Raw genomic sequence first — 21,670 nt, forward strand, 5'->3', positions numbered from 1 at the left:
TGAGGACTTTCAGCCAACAAATCACTCAGCAGGTGTGTCAAGAAATGCTATGGGATGCACTCTCGAACACCTGGAGGTAGCAGTGGAGGAGAGAATGAAGACAAAACTGATGGCCATTATGAACAATGCTGCACAAGCTCTCTCTGACACACTGACATTGAGGACCTTAGCCAATGAATCATTCAGCCAAAGTGTTTAAAGATCCAAAAATGGGGCTCCTTTATACCAGTGGCAATAGGCCTGCATGATGCCTCACTGGGACTGAGACTGCCAAGTCAGAAAGTTTCTGTCTAATATCCAGCTATTATCAATGGATTTTCTGTAGAATTTTTAAAGCAATGGTTACTAAACAGGGCTAGAATCCCTTCTGAAGGATGCAGATATTCTCTTATCAGCAGTAAGTGAGGACAAAAAGTGTATAGAAATAGGGTGGAAAACTTTACTTGGGTGTGGGGAGATTCTTACCATATTTTTATCTCGATCCTATTCAAAGGAGTGACATGTCATAGGAGTGACATAACAAAGGAGTGAAACCTCAGATATAAATTTCAAAGGAGTGACAACCATCCAACCAACCATCCAAGTGGTAGGTGAGGCAACAACGATTTTATTGTCGAGGGAACTTTCAGTTGTGTTAATTTGAATAATTTTTATAATTTTTGTTTTTGTTTTTAAATAAAATTTGAATCATAATTTGTCACTCCATCGTTATATCACTCTAATAAAATGTCACTCCTTTAATACGGTATTTATGTCATTCCTTTGTTATGTTACTCCTATGAAGTGTCACTTCGATACATTGTAAAAATGAAGTAACAGAGAAATGAGGGTTGGGGTCCCATTGGATGCTCTGTTTATTTTGGGTGTTACTTTTTTATCATAAGTATTTACATGTAAAATAAATATTCAGCTCAATGCCATCATCAAAGAAAAGATGCTTAAAGCTCTGTGATCCTCAGAAGCTGGTCCATAACTGAGCAGCAGCTTCTGGTGGGCTGTGGATTACATACTGCCATGAAATGGACATGACTTTGATTATGTGGGAAGTGGCTTTACTGCTTGTCCATTCTAAGGAGACACATTGAACAACAGTTAGCAGTGGTGTCACACTTAATTCCTTCCCCATGTTTACCCAGCACAAACCCATAAAATGTTTCCTACACCCATGTGTTTAACGCTGTGCTAGTTATCCTTGCTGAATGTATTTATGTTAAACTTGCTTGTTAAAACAAATTTCCATTTTGAAACCTCCTTATACCAATCAAAGGCTCATGGAGGCCTTCTATGTGTATTTAGAGTCGCCAATTAACCTAAGTGATTTAAAATCCTTGGGTTGAGGAAGGAAAAAGAGAGAAAAACACCTGTTAAATCTAATTACTGTAACATTTCCGTAGACAGCATTTGATTAGGAATGCTTAGTTTTTATCTATCTATCTATTTTCAATGTAGAACTCATAGACAGGTGGTATTAGTAACATTGTGAAAGCCTCATTAATCAAATGCTATTTAATACGGTCCTTGAATTTACACCACTGAATTAAAAACAGTGGGAACTGATTAAAACATCTGTTGTGGAGCAATTTAATTGGAAAAAATTGTGAAGAATAATTTTGTTGAAACCACTGGGTCAGGTGGAAAACAAGCCCTATTTAGATCCATTGCAAAGATAAAATTAACTGTATTACTTCCACTACAACAGACTTCAGTTACTGCTGGTTACATAATGAATAATCATGCATACAGTGACTGAAAGCTAGCTGAAAGGAAAGAAAAGTAATATGATCTTTTCTATTAAATGAGGATTACACTGCCTTACTGGTGAGTACAGAGTGACACGAGAGAAATTAAAAGGGGCTGGGGGGGGGTGGGGGTCCCAGAATTTATACCCCATTTAATGAAGTGTGAGGAGTAAGACGCTGGTGAGTACAGACAAGCTGTGCTGGCAATGTGGATGAAGATGTGGGATGAAGCTGAGTTAGTGTTGAGGTTAGTGGTCTTTATTTGGGTCACAAACGTCAGACCTGCAGAAAAAGTAAGCGGACACGTCACACCCTTGGTGTCTCCTGTCAATACTTTATGTGAACTCTTTACTTTAGTCCTACTCTTGACCCTGTATAAATCAATGTTGAGTTTTGTTGGTCAAACAAAAATAAATAAAGGTACAAGAAAGAATAGCCCAGCTATTTTAAGAACAAAATAATGGTGCATTCATAATACAATTGGCTATTTATAACAAGCACTCTTCCAAATTTGGACTAAATAAAACATTGTAATGTTATGTCAGTTTGGAGCAGTGTGGTTTGACAAATCACATTAATAATGTTAACCAGATTGCTGTGCCAAATGCTGTTTCTTTATCTAAATTCATTAAGAATGTGCTTGACAGCTACTTGGACCTAAATCCAGGAAAATCCAATTCAACTGAATTTATTTTTGTATAACATTCCTCAATGACTACAAGATAAGAGTGCTCGCACAAATTTAACTGTACATCCTTTATACACATGAACACACAAATTAGTTTGAACACAATAAAATGAGCAATTTCAATTTGATTAGTATAAATCATGATAATATAAGTCCATTAATATTAAAATTGAGATGTGGTCAGTTGACAACAGGGAAGGGAAAGACAAAATCCTTGATCAATAGCATTTCTGAGGGAAACAACCTCTGCAAAGTTTTTTGTACGTTTTACCAATAACTGAGACCCTCAAATGGTCAAGGTATGTCCTTCTCAAATGCTGCAAGTGGTCTGACCACAGGCTTTTTATTCAGGAAGCAATTGATTTTCTCTTTTATTTACACAGCACATTTATATAAATGATGTAGCTCAAAGTGTGTTACAAGATGATGAAAGAAAAAAGAAAAATATCAAAATAAGATTAGGCAATGCTAGGTTGCAAAGAATAAAGTAAGGTCTGATGGCCAAAAGGACAGAAAAAAAAAAAAAAAAAACCTCCAGAGGGGGTTCCAGGCCACGAGACCATCCAGCCCCCACTGGACTGAGCTATCAGTATTTCATGGCAGAAATCGGTGGAAATATTCCTGTTTGCAACAGTTAACATATTTTGTCAGGAACATCTTTTTTTGACATTTTTATAAGAAATGTGTATTGAGGATTAGTTAGCTTATTTCAAGAAAGCTTGTGAAGTAAATTTTGCTTACCCCATGGCAGATTTTTTTGCTAAATAAATGCTAATATCTTTGCAATTCAATAAATCTTATGAAATGGTAACCTGGAAAACAAGATTTAATGGCTTGATATAAAACTTTTTACTTGCTAAGTTTTCATTTTTCTAATTAATTTTATTTGTTGTTTTTGTTCTTTCTGTTGGGCTACGTTGATCAGGTCACTCACACTTGCATTTGTTTCCAGGATGGTTGCTGTGCGATCATCAGATCAGATCAGATCAAACATCATGTTCTTCGAAAGTTAGGAGCTTCAGGAATTAGGAATGTAGTTTTCCAAGGGGAAAATCTCGTTCTTTACAGAAGTTCAATAAATAAATAAGCTCATACATATCATAACAAGAAAGTATACACCACAATTATTATAAAGAAAGAAAACTTCTGACTTGGCTAAAGAGAAAAAGAGAAGTCTCAATCCACAGTGAGGCATTATCGTTGGCTAAAGTCCTCAATGTCAGTGTTTCAGTGAGGAGAATGTGCAGCATTGTTCATAATGGCCATCACTTTTGTCTTCATTTTCTCCTCCACTGCTACCTCCAGGTGTTTGAGAGTGCATCCCATATCTGAGCCTGCATTTTTAACTAACTTGTTGATTCAGTGGGTCTTTCTTGAAGTGATGTTACCAGCCCAGCATACTGCAGAATAGAAAATCACACTGGCCATCAGAGAGTAAGTCTGTCCTTGAGTTCTTAAGGCCATGTGCTAACCAAAACTTTGTGGTGTCCTCTGTCACCTCTTTAGTCTGTCCCTGGGGCTTCAGAATTGTCACTGCTGCGGAAAAAATCCTGCATTTGTTCCTGTTCCAAAGAAGACAGGTGCCTCTTCACATAATGACTACAGACTAGTGACACATCTCACATGATCAAGACCTTTGAAAGCCTGGTCCTGGACTATATGAGTCCTGTTGTGGTAGACACAGTTTCAGACAAAGACTGGAGTAGAGAATTTAATTATCTATCTGCTCCATAAGACTTATTCTCTCCTGGTCAAAGCTCCCAGCACTGTGTGGATTCTGCTTTTTGATTTCTCCAGTGCCTTCAGTACCATCCAGCCATCCCTGTTATGGGTAAACTCAGAGATATGCAAGTGGGTGAGCTTGTGGTGCCCCTCCGCCACATAGACCACAAATCTAAAGAAATATCCATCTTGTTGATGTTTCCAATCAGTAATGAAGCATAATTCCTATTCTCAAGCGTTCAAAAATCAAACTATGATGACATTGCTTCTTACAATTTGTAATTTTTCTTGCCTAACAGACAAAGAACATGACAGTGGATGGACGTTATAGCCCTTGGTCACTATGGAAGCCTTGTAGCCACTCTGACGGAGGGAGTGTTGGATCCTGCTTTTGTAGAACAAGATCTTGTGACAGTCCTGCACCACAGTGTGGTGGTCAGCAATGTGAAGATGCCAGCATGGAGGTTGCAAACTGTTCCAGGTATGGTAAACTATAAAATAACTGCCTTGTCAATACCACAAATTAATTTTTTTTAATGCTAAATGACTTTTGGGTGCTAAATTGCATATCCATTCTACAAAGGATTTTAATTGGAGAAACTAATTTGTTCCATTTTTCCATCCATCCATCCATCTATCTAATTTCCAAACCTGCTTATCCTGAGCAGGCCCATGGGTTGCTCCAGTATTCTGCTAGAAATCTACTCCTCATCTTAGCTTATTTTTTTCCAGAATGAAAAAGTCAAAAGATAAATGTATGCAATACTATACAACATATATTATCTACCCACTATCTATTATTTGATAATATACTGCATAACCTTAATTTTTGGGATGTGGTTCTTTAAAGCGATGCCATAAGGAACGATGTTGGTTCCCAAAAGAACCCTTCACATGAAGGAACCTTAAATTATTTACATCCATATCAGTCTATTAACAAACACAAAAAGCTGATACGAGATTTGTGAAATATCAATGGCTTCATGATTTTAAAGGAACTCTTGCTGTATACAATAACACAGGATAAGCTCAGATTTTCTTGATCTTTTAGTATCCGGCTAACAGATCTCATTTTGTTGCATTTTAGGGACCTTTTTAAAGTTTAATTAACTAGGGGGCTTCGCCCCCTGCTTGCTTTGCTTGCCCACCCCCGTGTTTGCTTTACCAGATATACAATTTAAAGAGATTGTTATTTTCATGGGAATTGTTACATATTGCGTTATTTTCACTTTTACTTTAAAAACTTTTGTAAAAACAATACTTGTCCTTTATTTCCGGCCCCGGGCGTGGTTACATCTCTTTCTCGCAGGACGTATAATGCTGCTCGTGTTGTGAAGGGGGTGTGGCTGAACGCACACTAAGGAGATGCCGTCGGATCATCTACTGGCTTTCTGCTGCTGGTAGCGAGCTGCCTGTTCTGCTTGTCTCGCTGCCCGTCGATCATTTCAAAGCCTCTACAGCAGCTGTTGTTTTACCACTTCGTGTCTCTGCCACTCGCGTTGTGAAGGTTACTGCTAGGTTAGATGTTCATGGACTTGTTTTAAATGATGTCTCACTGCCTTGTCTTGCGTGATGCTGTAAAAACAATATTTGTCCTTTATTTCCGGCCCTGTGCGTGGTTGCATCTCTTTCTCGCAAGACATATAACGCTGCTCGCGTTGTGAAGTGGGGGGCTGCTGAACGCACGCTAAGGATATGCCGTCGGATTCATCTGCTTTCTTTCTGCTGCTGGCGAGCTGCCTGTTCTGCTTGTTGCATGTCGTTGTTTTTAGAGCTAGGAGCACATGATGTGTGTCTGCCAAAAGCAATCCAACAACTGCTAGGTTAGATGTCTGTGGACTTGTTTTAAATGATGGCTCACTGCCTTGTCTCGCGTGACGTTGTAAAAAACAATAATTGTCCTTTATTTCTGGCCCCTGGCGTGGTTAAATCTCTTTCTTACAGGACGTATAACACTGCTCGCGTTGTAAAGAGGGGGGCAGCTGCTATCGCACTGCCCGTCGATCATTTTAAAGCCTGTACAGCCACTGTCCTTTTTGCCACTTCGTGTCTCTGCTGCTTGCATTGTGATCACTTCTCTGTGATCATAAATATACACCTGACCGAATTGTGTTTTCTTTGAAATTAAACTTGTCGTTGCTTTAACTGTTGTGGGACCACAGATTCTCATAGCGTATGGTCCATTATTGTGTAAATCTACGTTTTGTGCATTTAATGATGTGAAGGCGATGCATTGGTTTTCTGCTCTTTGCCTTTTATTTCTGACCTCGCTTTGCCCTGCTATTTTTTCAGTTACACCTGGTCCTGATGTTTAATTTCCTTTTGTTTGTGCTAATGCGATCTTTTAGTTGTCGACGTTTCATTTATAACGTATTGTCCTTTATACGCTCTATATGCACTGAGACCCCTGGATCTGTGTGTGCTGCATGCCTTTACACTACTGATTTTTTTGCTGGGCGTGCTCTGATATTGCTTGTAAGTAGGGCGTGTCTTGCAAGAATCTCATGTTCTATATCCCCGCGAGACGCTCCTTGGCCATTCTCTTTCATCTCGTGGGTCTTTTATTTGTCTTCCGTGATCTTAACGTGAAGATCACGTATCGTCTCCTAGTCATTCCCTCCCACAGGATTTTTTTTTTATAATAGAGAGATGAATTTAATACACAGACAACCCTTCACAGAATTAAAGGTTTTTTTGTTGAATAGTAGTTTTAAAAGGAACAACACAACCCAGTAAAATGCCATTAGGCACGTTAAAAAATACTGGTTCTTTAATGGCACTTTATGGTTCTTTACTAGGTCGTGTGGTCCTTCATAGAATCATTGCTTGAGAAAGCACCATGTCATTGTGAGAAGGGTTCTTTACAGATAAAGTTGGTGTTTTGAGTTTTGAAAAACTTCTTAACATGTTGAAAAAAATCAAAATCTTTAATGTATGTTAGGCTACCTAGCAGGACACTAACAGATTAAGAAAACCTGAAATTAACCTGTGTTATTGTACGTATGCAGCAAGATTCCTTTTAAAATCATGACTTATTTTTAAGTATTTCAAAAATCTGTTTCCATCTGTTCATGGTTATCTACTGTAAGGAGCCTGTGACTGATCGAAATAAATAAACCTTTCTGGAACCTCCATGTGGATGGGTCTTTTAGGAACCAAAAACGGTTCCCCTTCGGTATCATTCTGAAGAACCACTCTGGCACCTTTATTGTTATTATTTTTTCATTAATTATATATGTACAGTGGTAATAAGGGTTGGACATTGTAAATAAAAAACAATTTACAGAATGAGTGTGCCAGGGCAATTGTCCCTTTGGGGACGTTCATCCCCCAATAACCCTAACATTTGTAAGAGTGTGGGCAATGCCATTGACCCTGCGGCCCTGGATGAGTTTTAAGACCACAAATTCTTGTTAACCAAGCACCATACTGTATATTTGACTTGTATGTGCTTCCCTAGGATATTTACGCAGAAATGATCTGTAAATTCAAAACATATAGAATTCTCACTGAGATTTGAATCCTAAACCTAGTCCTATGAGCCAACATCTCTGCTTCCTTACACTTCTATATTGCCACCATGCTCCAATTTATTACAGAAATGCATTTCTTTCAGAAGTCCAACTCGCTGTTCATTTATACATTTAAATTAGTTTATGTGATTTCTGTAATACATCTGTTAATCTGGCACAGTAATACATTATCTGCTTTCAAAGTTTATCATTTTCAGAGGCTGATAATGTGGCTCCTTGCTCTTACTGTAAAGCATCCAAACTAGTTAATTAAATTGATGGCATCTGTTACAGTTTTGTGTCAAGTATTTTTCCTGACAAATCTGTAAGGCCTTTTCTAAGCTAAGCTTTTGTCATTCTCTCCAACTTTATGCTGGTTTGTAGGCAGCACTGCTTTGGAGCTCTCGTTCTTACTAAAGCCATTTTCGACAGTCTGTTGTTGTAAGCAGATAGCTCGTGTTTCAAAAGTAAGAAGACAAAGTAAAATATAAGGTTAAAAAAAATCACAAGCTAAAGTCAGAAAGACAGAAGTTCAAAATTATATTTTGTTATGGCTTTTACTTGCAGTATGAGTAGGTTATGTTACATTTATTTGGGATCATAGGTGCTTATGGCCAGGGCTCTGGCAACAGGCATCACACAGTGTGCTGTAATGAAATCTTCAAATGGGAAAAATAAATGAAAGTGTAAACAAATCATATTTTTAATGCTAGCACCTGAGGATAGAACTCCTCAATGCCAGTCCTGCTGTCTGTCTGTGTACAGAATGTGTGGTGTTTGTCTCCATGTTCTTGTTGCAGAATTTACTTTATAGTAACAACTGGGTTTCACTGTACTAATCCCCTTCATAATTTAAACACTTCAGTCATGAGAACGTCAGAATCTACATAAAGTTGTGCACATTTTTAGATTATTTTTATGAATTTCCCATTTAATTTCATTACGTCCAAAGATATAATCACATCTGGCTGGTGGCCTTTCATTACTTTCTCGTATACCAAGTATAAGGCAAGTATTGTAATCGTCCAAAAATTCGATGTCGAGATTTTCGATGTTTTAGACCTCCCTGACTTTTTTGTATACGAAGTACAGGGAAAATATTGTAATCGCCCAAAAATTCGATGTTGAGATTTTCATGAATCTCGACGTTTTAGACCTCCCTGAGTTTCTTGTATAAGAAGTATAGGGAAAGTATTGGAATCCTCCAAAAATTCCATTTCGAGATTTTGAGGAATCTCGATGTTTTAGACCTCCCTGAGTCTGAAAATACCATTTTCAGAATTACATCTGTGTGTCTGTCCGTGAGTGTGTGTGTATTGTGGAAAGCAGCCCGGACACAGACAGGCAGACACCAAAGGTTCAAACCCAATCAAACGTTTATTATACATTTTATAATTACAAAGTGTACCACGTACAACCCAGTGTCCCTGCACCAAATCACCCTTAGTCCAGGCCTCTCTCTTCAATGATGCCTCTCTTCCTGACCACCTCCACTCCTCTCCTCCGAGCTACGTCCTATTCCACCTGACTCCAGCCCCCGAATGGAGGGAGGCGGCCCCTTTTATACACACCCGGATGTGCTCCAGGTGCCTCCTGATGAACTTCCGCACTCTGGGTGTACCTGGTAATCCTTCCACCAGCACCTCCAAATGTGGCGGAAGTGCTGGCGACCAGGGCTCTCAGGTATCTGGACGCCCCCTTGCGGTGACCACGGGCCCCTATAGGGTTGAGCGTCCATTCTCTGTTCCCGTGGTCCCCATACCAACCAAGGTGGCTGCCCTCTCATGGTCTGGGGGAGGCGTAGTCCCTCTTCTGGTCCTTCCAGGCATCCCGGCTGGGTACCGCCCCCAGCCACTCACCACAGTATGTAAACACGATAGCTTGAATACGCTTTCACTTAGGTCAACCAAATTTTGCATACAAGTATTAGGTACAAAATGTAGACTTCTATCAACTTTTGGGCTATTTCTGCTAACCAAAAGTGGTGCTTTACCTTTAATTCACGCAGGTGCAGAGTCTGAGTTATTCAACTTTACTTTTATTATAATTGTTCAACATATTATTAATTTAATTTATTGTTGATAGTTCTTTAATGCACATAACATAAAACTATAATCATTGTCTTGCAGTTTACTCGTCAAAAATCCATCCCCATATCTGAGTATATGAGAAAGTCTTTAGGAGATCACTTCTGATTTTCTTTTTATGGTTTCAATCTCAGTTGTGTTTTGTTAGTTTTGCCCTTCATGGACACATGAAGAAGGTCTACAATGAGAAATCAGAATTCATTTGATTACTAACTGACTGAAGCAACAGCTGGAAAAACGTATACGTGATTCCTTCAATATTGTTTGCAAAAGTCCTCAATCTAGTTGCACTTTAAACCTAATTCTTCTAGTAAGCAGATCACTACTATACTGTAGTACTGACAGTATATGCACATGACACGCCATACAGTACAACTGCTGTACTCTGACACCATGGGGTTTTGGTCATTCAAAGTGTGGGGCTTACGTGGTGTTAGGATCTGCTATGAGTTTTTCAACACCACATGTTGTTCAGTCTCTTTATGAATAATATGACATTAGGCCCACAGCAGCATGGCATTCAAACAAATTCATTTATCTGTTTATTTGTAAAATATTAGCCCAGAGGAGTTCATAGGTGACTAGCCAGAGTAATAATGGGCTGAAAGATAAGCAAGATTTTTCAATTTAGTTGGAGTTATCTCTTCATAAACATGCTACATATGCATTTCCCGTGCAAAACTGTGTTCTAAAGTTAAGCGTTTTCTGTAAGTTTTAAAAAATATCTTGCGCACTAGAAATTTACAATGGAATCTTATTCTGACAGACTCAAAGATTTAAACTCTGGAGATTACATGGAGAAATAATCTAGGACTTCAAAATTCTCAAAGGCATCAGTAAAGTACATTCAGCCAAATTCTTTTGACTAATTTGCAAATCACATACGTGAGGATACCTGTGGAAATTAAGGTGAAGTTTATTTAGGATTGAAACCAGGAAGCATTACTTTATGCAAAAAGTTGTAGAAATCTCGGCAACGTTTAAGGAGAATCTGGATGAGTTATTGGAACTGCTCAGGTATTAGCTAAACAAATGGACTTGATGGACTGAATGGTCTCCTCTAGTTTGGCAAATTTTTTATGTTCAACTGAAGCTGAAAAGTTCAAAATATGGACATAAAGTATTATGATGTTATCTGTATAGTTAATACAACAAACAATCATAGAAGGACACTACAGTAATCCCTCACTTATCACGGGAGATAGGTTCCAAGGCCGACCGCGATAACTGAATTTCCGCGAAGTAGGGACACCATATTTATTTAATCATTTAACGTGTATTTGGACGTTTTTAAACCCTCCCTGTATTGTTTACAACCCACCCTTTACTCTATTAATAACAGGGACAACTGCTAAGCAATATGAAATCGGTAGATAAGTTTACACTTACTGTATAGCGAAGTACACGTAGCTATATATGACGTGATGATGGTGATGAATATGCTGCGCAGTATAAATGATGACGATTGAAGGTGATAATCCCCTGAATGCAGTAGCAAGAGCACGTTAATGTTGAATGAGTGAGATGAGACTTCCTAGTTAATGTAGCACTCCGTCGCTGAGCCAATCAGCAGCACACAGGAACTTAACTGCGTGCTCTGATTGGGTAGCTTCTCAGCCATCCTCCAATAGCATCTCTTGTATGAAATCAACTGGGCAAACCAACTGAGGAAGCAAATACCAGAAGTAAAAAGACGCATTGTCTGCAGAAACCCGGGAAGCAGTGAAAAATCCGCGTTATATATTTACATATGCTTACATATAAAATCCGCGAAGTCGTGAATCCGCGAAAAGTGAACCGCGAAGTAGCGAGGGATTACTGTATTTAGTTTGAATAGAAGCTGCCTTCATTTCAGATCTACAGTTTTCATAATAATTACAATATCCCAAAATTGCTGCTATAGCTTGTGACAAGATTCTTGCACTAAGAAGGAGTGGTTCAATTTCACGACAAGTAATGAAACCAAAGCAAATTTGATTATAATGTACTGGTCCAGAATTGGGATATACGATTTGTGAATTTCCTGTGATTTGTCATAAAAACTATGTAGTGAGATATTGGGTCACATGGGTGTAGAGTGGTCTCCCATACCCTTCCAAACAAGTATTCTGCACCTGCTCAACCAGGGAGTCAGTGTTCTTCATGTATAGTGGAGCAGACCAAAATTGACATCCATTGATGTGATTAGAAACAGAGAAAGATGCCAACATGTATTCTTAGGTGATCATGGCAAATATGCACAGGTGGGCATTGTAATGCTGGAATACAGCACCAGGTAGGCCTGTCACAAAAGGTTATAGATAGTGTAGCAGTTAAGGCTTTTGTCCACCTCTCGAACCCTCAGGTACCACTCGAGACACGAGGTAAAAGTATAACTAATATTATTTTTATTATTATACAGTGCACCAAGCACCCTTTCCACCACACTATTCATAAATCACAAAACTCTCTCAATAAACCAATCCTCCTCACCCAGACACATCGCCACCCTACCTCCCAGCTCAGCTCAGTGTTCTGGGCTTCCCATAGTACTTTTATAGCTCCTGACCCGGAAGTCGTTCCAAGCACAACCCACAAGTCCATTTCCTTCCGGGTCAGGGCAAACAGTCTTCTTCATCCCGGGAGCACATCGTTTCTTCCAGACACGTGATGCTGACGCACTCCCGGGTTATAGGGCATACAAGAGCCCACTAGCCCCCTTACAGCGACTCCTGGCGGCCCCCAAGGTATCCAGCAGGGCTGTGTCACAACACTACAAAGTCCATGAGGCCCTGCTGGAACTCGGGGCACGAATATGCTGTCCGGAGGGCTCCTCCTAGCGGCCTGGGGGTGAGGGCCGGACTGGGAAGCCGGCAATCCTCCACAATAGATAGATAGATAGATAGATAGATAGATAGATAGATAGATAGATAGATAGATAGATAGATAGATAGATAGATAGATAGATAGATAGATAGATAGATAGATAGATAGATACTTTATTAATCCCAAGAGGAAATTCACATACTCCAGATAAAGAAAATATTAAAGAGTGATAACAATGCAGGTATACAGACAATAACTTTGAATAATGTTAACGTTTACCCCCCCGGGTGGAATTGAAGAGTCGCATAGTGTGGAGGGAGGAACGATCTCCTCAGTTTGTCAGTGGAGCAGGACATATATGCTCTGCTCAGTATATTGGTAGGCATTTTTATTGCTCTTAAAAGACTGACAGACTAACTCAGTTCAAAGTGAGTCACACTGGACAACTGAATATTGTTATCCAGTCTGTATCATTATTGACATTTATTCTACATGTAAAAGTTATCTGCTTAAAATGACAACGGGAATTCATCACCAAAGACGCTAGTCCTTTTGAATTCAATGGTAATTATTATTATTATTATTATTATTATTAATTACATTTATATATAGTACTACTGAAAGTGCTTTACATCGACAGTGTGAAATCACTTCAACCACCACCAATATGTAGCACCCACCTGGATGATGCAATGGGCAAACCATTATTGCTCCAGTACAGTAACCACACATTAGCTGTAAGGAGGTGAAGGGGTGAGAGAAATAGCCAATTAGAGACAGGGGGCCTAGAATGAACACAGCCATGATGGGAAATTTAGTCAGAACATCGGGATAAACCCTACTCTTTCAAAAGATGCCTAGGAATCTTTAACAACCACAGAGAGTCAGGACTTCAGTTTTAGGTCTCATCCGAAGTACGGCACCATTTTTACAGCACAGTGTCCCCGCCACTACACTGGGGTATTAGAATCCACACGCAGACCACAAGGTAAGCGCTTCCTGCTGGCCTCACCTACACCTCTTCCAGCAGCATCCCAAGCTTTTCCTAGATGGTCTCCCATCCAAGTACTGGCCAGGCCCAAAAATGCTTAGCTTCATGTGGATGATCTTTCTCTAAAGTGCAGGTGGTATGGCTGCTAGTAAATGGTAAACATTACTCTGGAGACCATGTAAGTAATCTGACTTTATAATGCATTTTCCTGGCAAACCACTGACTCTGTACAGTACAAAAAGCACGGATGAAGGAATTGAGATACCCTTTCACACAATTTTTTGGTTTTATTTCTCTGGGCCTCACAGATCCTTTACAATTGTCATGATAATTCTTCAAACATCCACAAATAATCCAGTGCTTCAAAATATTTCACAATATCTCAGTTGATTACTTGGTCTAATGAAAGTCAACCCTTAAGCTCCCATCTGACCTGAAGTAGACGCTTTTATATCATGCATTTAAGTTGACGAGGCAATCTAAGTGTACTGAGGGAGCAGAATGATCAACCATCTTAATACACATCACTACAGAACACCAGTCCGGGTTAAGTATAAGACTTACCTTATTTGTACTCCTAGTTGTCTGTTTACTGTACAGTTCACAATCGTATTGCATACAATATGTTACTACATAAGACTCGCCATTTGCTAAGAATGGTACTAAAACCATACATAATGTTTTGGTCACCAGATTATACAAAAAATAAAATAATAATGTTGAAAATATTGATGACAATCAGGCGAATGCCTGGCATTAATCATAGCAGGTAATTACAATACACGGTCAGGTCAGGTCAAGCCAGGTTGGGAGCATGCACTGGTACAGCACGTTGGTGCACCCACCACACGTCGAAACAGCTCGGGATCCTGGTTGGCAACCCCCGAGGCAGACACGTGGTCCAGTCCCACCCACTGGAAATGACCCTCTATCTCCCGCAGCCAGGTGTTATGTGGGCATCCCCTTGGCCTGGTCCAGTCACTCAAGTCCTCAACAATGAGGATCCTTCAAGCCCGATCACCCTCGGGGAATCACGCCACATGGCCATAGTGCCGTAACTGATGCTCCCGCACAATGCAGGTCATGTCCCTCATTCAGGACTCCAGGAGCTATCACTCATTCAACACAAAGTCAAACATACACAGTAAGAAAGAAATAAAATCATCATGATTCTAAAGCAAAAAGACAGTTATGACAGCTAGAACAATTTGTAGAAAAAGACCAAGGCTGTGACTGCTATTCACAATTTATAGACAAATCTCCCTGTCCTTTTTCTAATCAAAACAGAGGATGTTTTTGATGAGTCAGGATTGATTTAAAAAGTTTGACTCTTCTCACCTTGGTCCACACAGTGGCTTAAAACATTGAGGTAAACTTTATCAAAATGAAAAGTTTATTTGGTGTATGTGTGTTACAGTACAAGTAATTAACAAAGATTTCATACAATAAGAACCACAAAAACATGCTGTCATTTTCATAAACCTCTCTTACCTAAACATATTCAAGAACTTAAAGCAGAGTAGGACAGTCGGATTTTTTTTTCCAAGAAAGTCCTGAAGGTAAATGGCTTTACCCGCTGCTGCTTAATTGCCTACTGCATCTAATATAGTGTGAACAGTAGGGGGCACCAGCAAGTCCCCAAACCCCAGATACACAAGACCCAACACAACTCCGGGTTCAATAAAATGGATTTTTAATCCACACAGCTCAGTTAATACAATAATCACAGCCAAAACAATCCCAAAACCAATGCCTTCTCTTGTCTCCTTCCATTCTCCTGTTGAGTACTGCCTGCTGCCCCTCGACACTGACTCACTGAGGTATGGCCATGGGCTTCTTTTAAGTTGGACCCAGGAGTACTTCCGGTGGCACATAATGGTTTGCTGGATGTCACATAATGGTTTGCTGGATGCACTTTTGGGTCCTGTGGAAAACAAGAAGGTCCCCTCCTGCCAGCAGCACCCTCTATCATCACTCAAGGACCCCTACAGGGCTGTGCTTTCAAATTCCAATTCCCATGTAGCTTTGTGGGTGTCCAAACTGGGACTACTGGTGAGGGACACTGCCACCCATTAATTTGGGAGATGAACTGCTTCCGGATTCCAGCTCTCACAAGTCCATCCTTTCTCCCTGCATCCCAGCTAGAATGGGAATTATAATGCATCCTAGCCCAGTAGTGTCCACAACCTGGCCATCCTTCCATTATGGTTTCCCACCTGGGAAAGTAATCCTACTCAATCTGCCAGGATGCCCATCCATCCTCCTGGAGTTATCTCTATACAGTATATATATATATACAGTATATAAAATCCAACGTCTGTCTGTCTGTCTGTCTTTCATGAGACAACTATTTAACGGATTTAGATCGGGTTTTTTCCTATAATTTGCTTGAACATTCCGGTTTATTTTGCGACTTCTCTCATTGTGCTAAGTATCATAGTTCGCTTGCAGTACCCATTTATTTGCACAAATCCAAGAGAGATGCAGCGGGCTGAGGGGCTGGAGGACAGGGCCCTCCTCACTAACGTGTCAGCCTCGAGGCATATCTTACATCCACTTGGCAAGCAAACGAGAGAATTACTTAATGGATTAAGATCGTTTTTTTCTATAATTTGCTTGAATATTCCAGTTGATTTTGTGACCTCTCTCATTGCACTATGTATCATAGTTTGCTTGCGGTACTGATTTATTTGCACGAATACACGCAGTGGGCATTATGAAAAAATACAGCAAGGTTTTTTTTATCTAATTTTATAATCCTGCTTTGTAATTGTTAAAAATTATTCTTGATTGATTTATTGTTTACTGTTTGTTGTTGTGGTTGTGTTTTAATAAATATTCTATCACAAAGCTTACATGAATTTTATATAAAACCATTCTTTAAGTTTACATATTAGCTATAGAACAGTTGGAAAATCCTTATTATATCATTCTTCAATACCCCTTCATGATTCAACATTATTCATGATTCATATTTAATAAATGCAGGGAGTAGCATGCTATTTGAGAGCAAGTCAGCATTATACACATACACTGCAATAAAGGAATAATATGTCAATTTCTGCAAGTGAAGCTTTTTTAATATACAGTAGATTAACTCCAGGCATACATACAATATGCCATTTTTTTCTCTGTCCATCATTAGCTCTGTTCACTATGTGGACGGCTTGTTTCCTTCTTCTTTGTGGCTAAGTAGCAATGGAAGGAGACCATCATGGAAAATAAGGAAGTGCTTGCATCGACTTTAAATAGTCGCGTCAAAGACACCAAGCCGCACGACCCCAGAAAATTCTGGGGAACATGATAATTAAAAGTACAAACGCATATAACAGAAAATACCACAAATTGGGCATCCCCTTCCTCAACCGCAACCACTAGCCAGAACCTGCTGAGATGTTGATTAAAAGTGTATTAGTCCTCTAAATGCAGGAACTTGTTTGTATTTGTAGGACATTAAACACAATGTTACAGCTTTTAGGAGGATTTTAGGAGGACCAGGCCCCTCGTGGACCCTGTGATCATCAGACTGGACTGCCAATACTGATGCTCTGTGTAAGAAAGGACAGAGTCGACTATACTTCCTTAGAAGGCTGGCATCCTTCAACATCTGCAATAAGATGCTGCAGATGTTCTATCAGACGGTTGTGTCTGATCTATCTATCTATCTATCTATCTATCTATCTATCTATCTATCTATCTATCTATCTATCTATCTATCTATCTTAATGTACTTGGTGTCATATTGTAGAAATATAAAAGCAATTCAGTTTAATTTATTTTTTTGCTAGCCTTCTTCAGTGATTACAGGCTCAGAGCATGTGAACATATTTATAACTATAATCTATTTTCCAACTATATTTTCCTTTGAATAAAACTTTCAGTCAAACAAAAAACTGTTATTCCTATCATATTTTTTTATATTTCTGGTGTCATTTAACATAATGATTTTTTTAAGATAATGACAAGGCAAGATGGCCTGAAATTGATTTTGGCAAAAGTGCTAAATAAACAGAGGAAAATACAGGGACATTAAATGTAAAACAAAGAGAAGGTGTACCTGGGCAAGGTGACTGTTAAGTTTGATGGAGCCTCAAGCACAAGCAGAGGGAGAGAATTCCCCAAAGTCAACGACAGTTCATTCTGAGATCGATCCACGATGCAGCTTTGGGATCGTGAAAAGGCTTAGCTTATGGAGAATTCAAGAGATATTGGCATATACAGCTTTAAAAGTTAACTGCAGAGTTTTAAAGATGATTAAATACCCCACACAGTTAGTCAGTTAATGCTGCTGACAAAGTTGTGTTAAATTGCTGAAAAAAACTAGGTGGAAGACTCGGTCCTGCTACCTCACTCCTCCTTGGACACATCTTTAGTTCCCAGCTCAGTGGCTCTTTGTGCCTTATTTTTCTCCATGTACTGCTTTTATCTACTGATTTCAGAAATATCAGCATGTTAAACTGAATTGTGTTTCTAAATTAGTATGGTGTGGAAGTGTATGATGTTTGATGGCATTGCTTCCAGACCTGGCACTCCTGCTATATACTCCTCTTTCTACTAACCATGTCATTAGTACGTTTTTTCGAGGCAAGTGGCCAAGTGGTTAGGACATTAAAAATTTAAGTCAAAATGTTGCCAACTACTGACTTACTATGTGATTCAGAGTTAGTCAATTAACTGTTTTACGCATAAGTGTTAAAATAAAAGTAAAAGGTGTGTGTCTGCTTATATCCCTTCAGTGATATCTTTTACAGGTAGCAAAAATTTACCACAGGTGTTACAGGTTCAAATCAATTGTATTGTAGCGACCGCCGCGTTAGGTTCGAAAAGAAGAAAAAAACAAATGGACGAAGTAAGGCTCACAGAACAGTTTATTTGAACAGTGAAGAAGAAAAAAAAACAGTTGTAGCAGCAACAAAAAATGAACATCTTTGACTTTGAATTATTTACAGTCTCCTATATTTCTCTCATAGTTTTGGTCCTGAGAGATGCCGTTAAAGAAAAGCAAAACAGAAAAACGCCAACTTCGTAACCCCACAACATCTTCCTTCTAGCCCTTTCTCCAACGAGCCTCCCAATACTCCTCCCATCCCCTCTGTCCCGGGAAAATTCGACGTCAATCATACCCCCACTGGCAGTCCTCCGCGCTGTATTCTGCCCTCCCTCAATCGGACCCAACAGTCACTCCAAAAGGCCTTCAACCTGGCTGGGACGTTACAGTATGATTTTTTTACATTGTAGTAATTATATTAATAGCAGCTCACTGCTCAAAACAAGAAGAGCCCAGGCTCAAATCCGCAACCTTTTGCTTACATGGCAGCAGCTCTTACCTCTACACCAGCCAAGCAGATAGTGGTCTTTCTGTCAATTGATATTTGAACTTCGGTTTTTACTCATTGATAGCAACATATAAATTGCAAAATTTATTTTTCTTTGGTTAAATTCTTGGATGTAAATGCATACTTGTTTTGTTATACCTTTTGTGAAAGTGTTAATCTGATATTTGGACTTCAGTCTTCACACATTATACACTTCACATCAGCCTTTTGCCAATTGTTAGTAGAACATGAAAAAAAGTTTCTGTTTTAGTTATATGTTCAACATTTCTTACCTCACATTTGATGTCATCCTACATTTACCCAGATCATTGCAGACACAGAACACACATGAAATGTATGTGTTCCAAATAACGATATATTATTTACCCTATACAATTCCAGGCACCTCACACCCAGATAAACAGACTTGAGCCGGGAGAACTTTTTGCCCAAGTTGAGCAACGTCGGTGGGAGATGGGATAGCAGGCTGCTTGCTGCTTGTGCTGATTGACATATTTACAAAACAAAGATGCTGATGGAGAAGTGTGAAGGAGTTTAAGGTGGCCCGGGATTACAACTTTTTTCATAGGCTTCAGGGATTCTAGTGTTGATTGTAATCAAGATATCTCCAAGCACATTTCAGGTATTTTCGCATTGACTCACATTTGAAATCTCCAAGATACATTTCTAACTAAAAGTACAAAATACTGATATTTTTAAAAAGGTTTCTGTGCCATTTAACATATTTTATAAGGTATTTTCAGATATATTTTACATTAAGATATGTGAAATACATTTTAAGGTATAATTAAAAACAAACAGGAAGTTATTACAAAATATCTGAATGTCATCTTCACGTATCAATTATGCCCAGAGAATGAGAGAGTTTGAAGAAAACTGCAAGAAAAGGACATAATCAAAGACAAAGCTAGGGTCAAAACCAGAACATCTAAAAGACAAATTGCAAAGCCAGAAACGCAAGGCAAAAATTTAATTCAAAAAAGGAAAAGCCAACTATTTAACCAGGAGATCAAAACGAAATCAAGAATTTAAGTAGTAAAGAAGGGTTTTGGAATTTTGTTGAATGAGGAATTGATCCTCAAATAACCCTATTATCCTGTTGTGTCGTGTGAAGGATCAAAACTTCTGATGCTACACCCCTACTGGGAACATCCTGACAACAAGTATTAACACAAGGCCATCCGAAGAAAATAAAATGGCATCAGAAATATAGCCCAAACCAAAAATGAAAATCTAAATGAAACATGTAGAGAATGAAAGAAGTCATTTCATTTGCTTTCCCACATAAAAAAAAACAAAAATGCATATAACTTGAAACCCAAGTCAGTCAAAGAGGCAAAATAAAATTAGAAAATCACCAGCACCCTGACAATATCCAAATGTAATTAAAGAAATCTTAAATACATTTCTGCATATCTCAAATTAACTTCGTTTCCATTTTCAGATATCTGTCTCTGCCTGTCATTCATTAGCCAAGAGTCTTCTTGTCTTCAGTTCAAAAGGTTTTTCCCATGATGCTTATTTTCCTGATTATTTGTTTATTATTACACATATTTCATCAAATAAGCTGCAAAGAAAGAAAACCCTACTTGAAAATGATATTTTTTAGTAATATTTTATGTGACCAAGGCTCAGAAAGTTTATAATACAATTGCCCTCAACCATGGCCTGCATGAAGAACAGCAAAAAACATCTATGATAAAAATCTGTTTACTTGTGCCTCATAATCCAGATGTCAGTTATCCAGTTGTATGCTCACAACATCCAAAGCTCATGCATTTTTGCTGAAATATTATTAAAATATATACTTCTGAAGAATCGGTGTAGTGCACAAACAGGAAGCACTTTTAAACAAGATTGAAACTTTGAATTGAAGGCAGCACTTTTGACCAACGAATGAAGGGGAGAGGTGGTTCTTCAGTGAGGTGGAGCCATTCATCATACACAACCAAGATTTCAGGGATACTTACAAGATGATAAGTATATTACAAAATATCCACATTACAAAAAAATACAGGCCAACAAGGCTGATTTTGGGACTGGGAGGTACGAGCTCTGAGGAGAGATTGAAGGAGCTGGAAATTACAGTTTAATCAAATGGAAATTAAGAAGTGACATCATGGAACATCTCATCTAAAATCTTTTGATGCCATTCTTCATGCAGTTTCAATACCACTACTTAATTTAGCTTTATAGCTTCTGTTTCGTGAAACTTTCCTCCATAATCTGTTTTTGAGCTTTTTACCTATCAAAAACTTTGTTCAGAGTTTGTTTTTACTTTATTCTTGTTGCTACTGTTGGGTTAGATTTTATTGTATATGTTTATGAATTTCAGTCTCTCACATTACTGTAAACCATTTGAGCCTTGTGATGGAGTATTCAGAAAATGGGGACTGAAATTATATATTAATTTTGTTCAGTTTTTCATCAATACAAAGCAACACACAAACTCCAAGCTACTCCCAAATCTTTAAAAACAAAAATATTATCGCCCAAATAGACAAACTCCTTTCTCCCTGTGGAAAGCTATTTTCTGATATAAATATTCCATGCAGTTCCTAAAGACTTTTGCACCGTAGGTCCATTTAGCAGTGAAATAAATTATATCTAATGCCTTTTTCAAGTCAACCATACTGTTTAGTACTTAAAATAAATTATTAGTATCTGTCTGAGGGGAACCATGCTGATTGCCACCCAGGAAACTCAATCCTAGTCCTGTAGGTGTTCTTCTCAACAAACCTAATGTGCTGGAAAAACTTGCCTCATTCTAAAAACAGGACCAACCAACAG

The 21,670-nt window shown here is 38.7% G+C and overlaps 1 protein-coding gene across 3 annotated transcripts in view; it reads left to right on the forward strand.

Annotated features, from left to right (window-relative positions):
• Nucleotides 1–21,670, forward strand: part of sema5a (sema domain, seven thrombospondin repeats (type 1 and type 1-like), transmembrane domain (TM) and short cytoplasmic domain, (semaphorin) 5A) — an 857,644-nt gene that overhangs the window by 687,736 nt on the left and 148,238 nt on the right. For all 3 annotated transcript variants that reach the window (XR_007935331.1, XR_007935332.1, XM_028803411.2), the window contains exon 13: nucleotides 4,449–4,630. Coding sequence is in view for 1 of the 3 variants with exons in the window: in XM_028803411.2 (XP_028659244.2) it covers nucleotides 4,449–4,630 (182 nt within the window). In the remaining 2 variants the exon portion in view is untranslated. The remainder of the gene's footprint in view (nucleotides 1–4,448; nucleotides 4,631–21,670) is intronic.

This window comes from Erpetoichthys calabaricus, chromosome 6, assembly GCF_900747795.2.
Source record: "Erpetoichthys calabaricus chromosome 6, fErpCal1.3, whole genome shotgun sequence".
Lineage (NCBI taxonomy): Eukaryota > Metazoa > Chordata > Cladistia > Polypteriformes > Polypteridae > Erpetoichthys > Erpetoichthys calabaricus.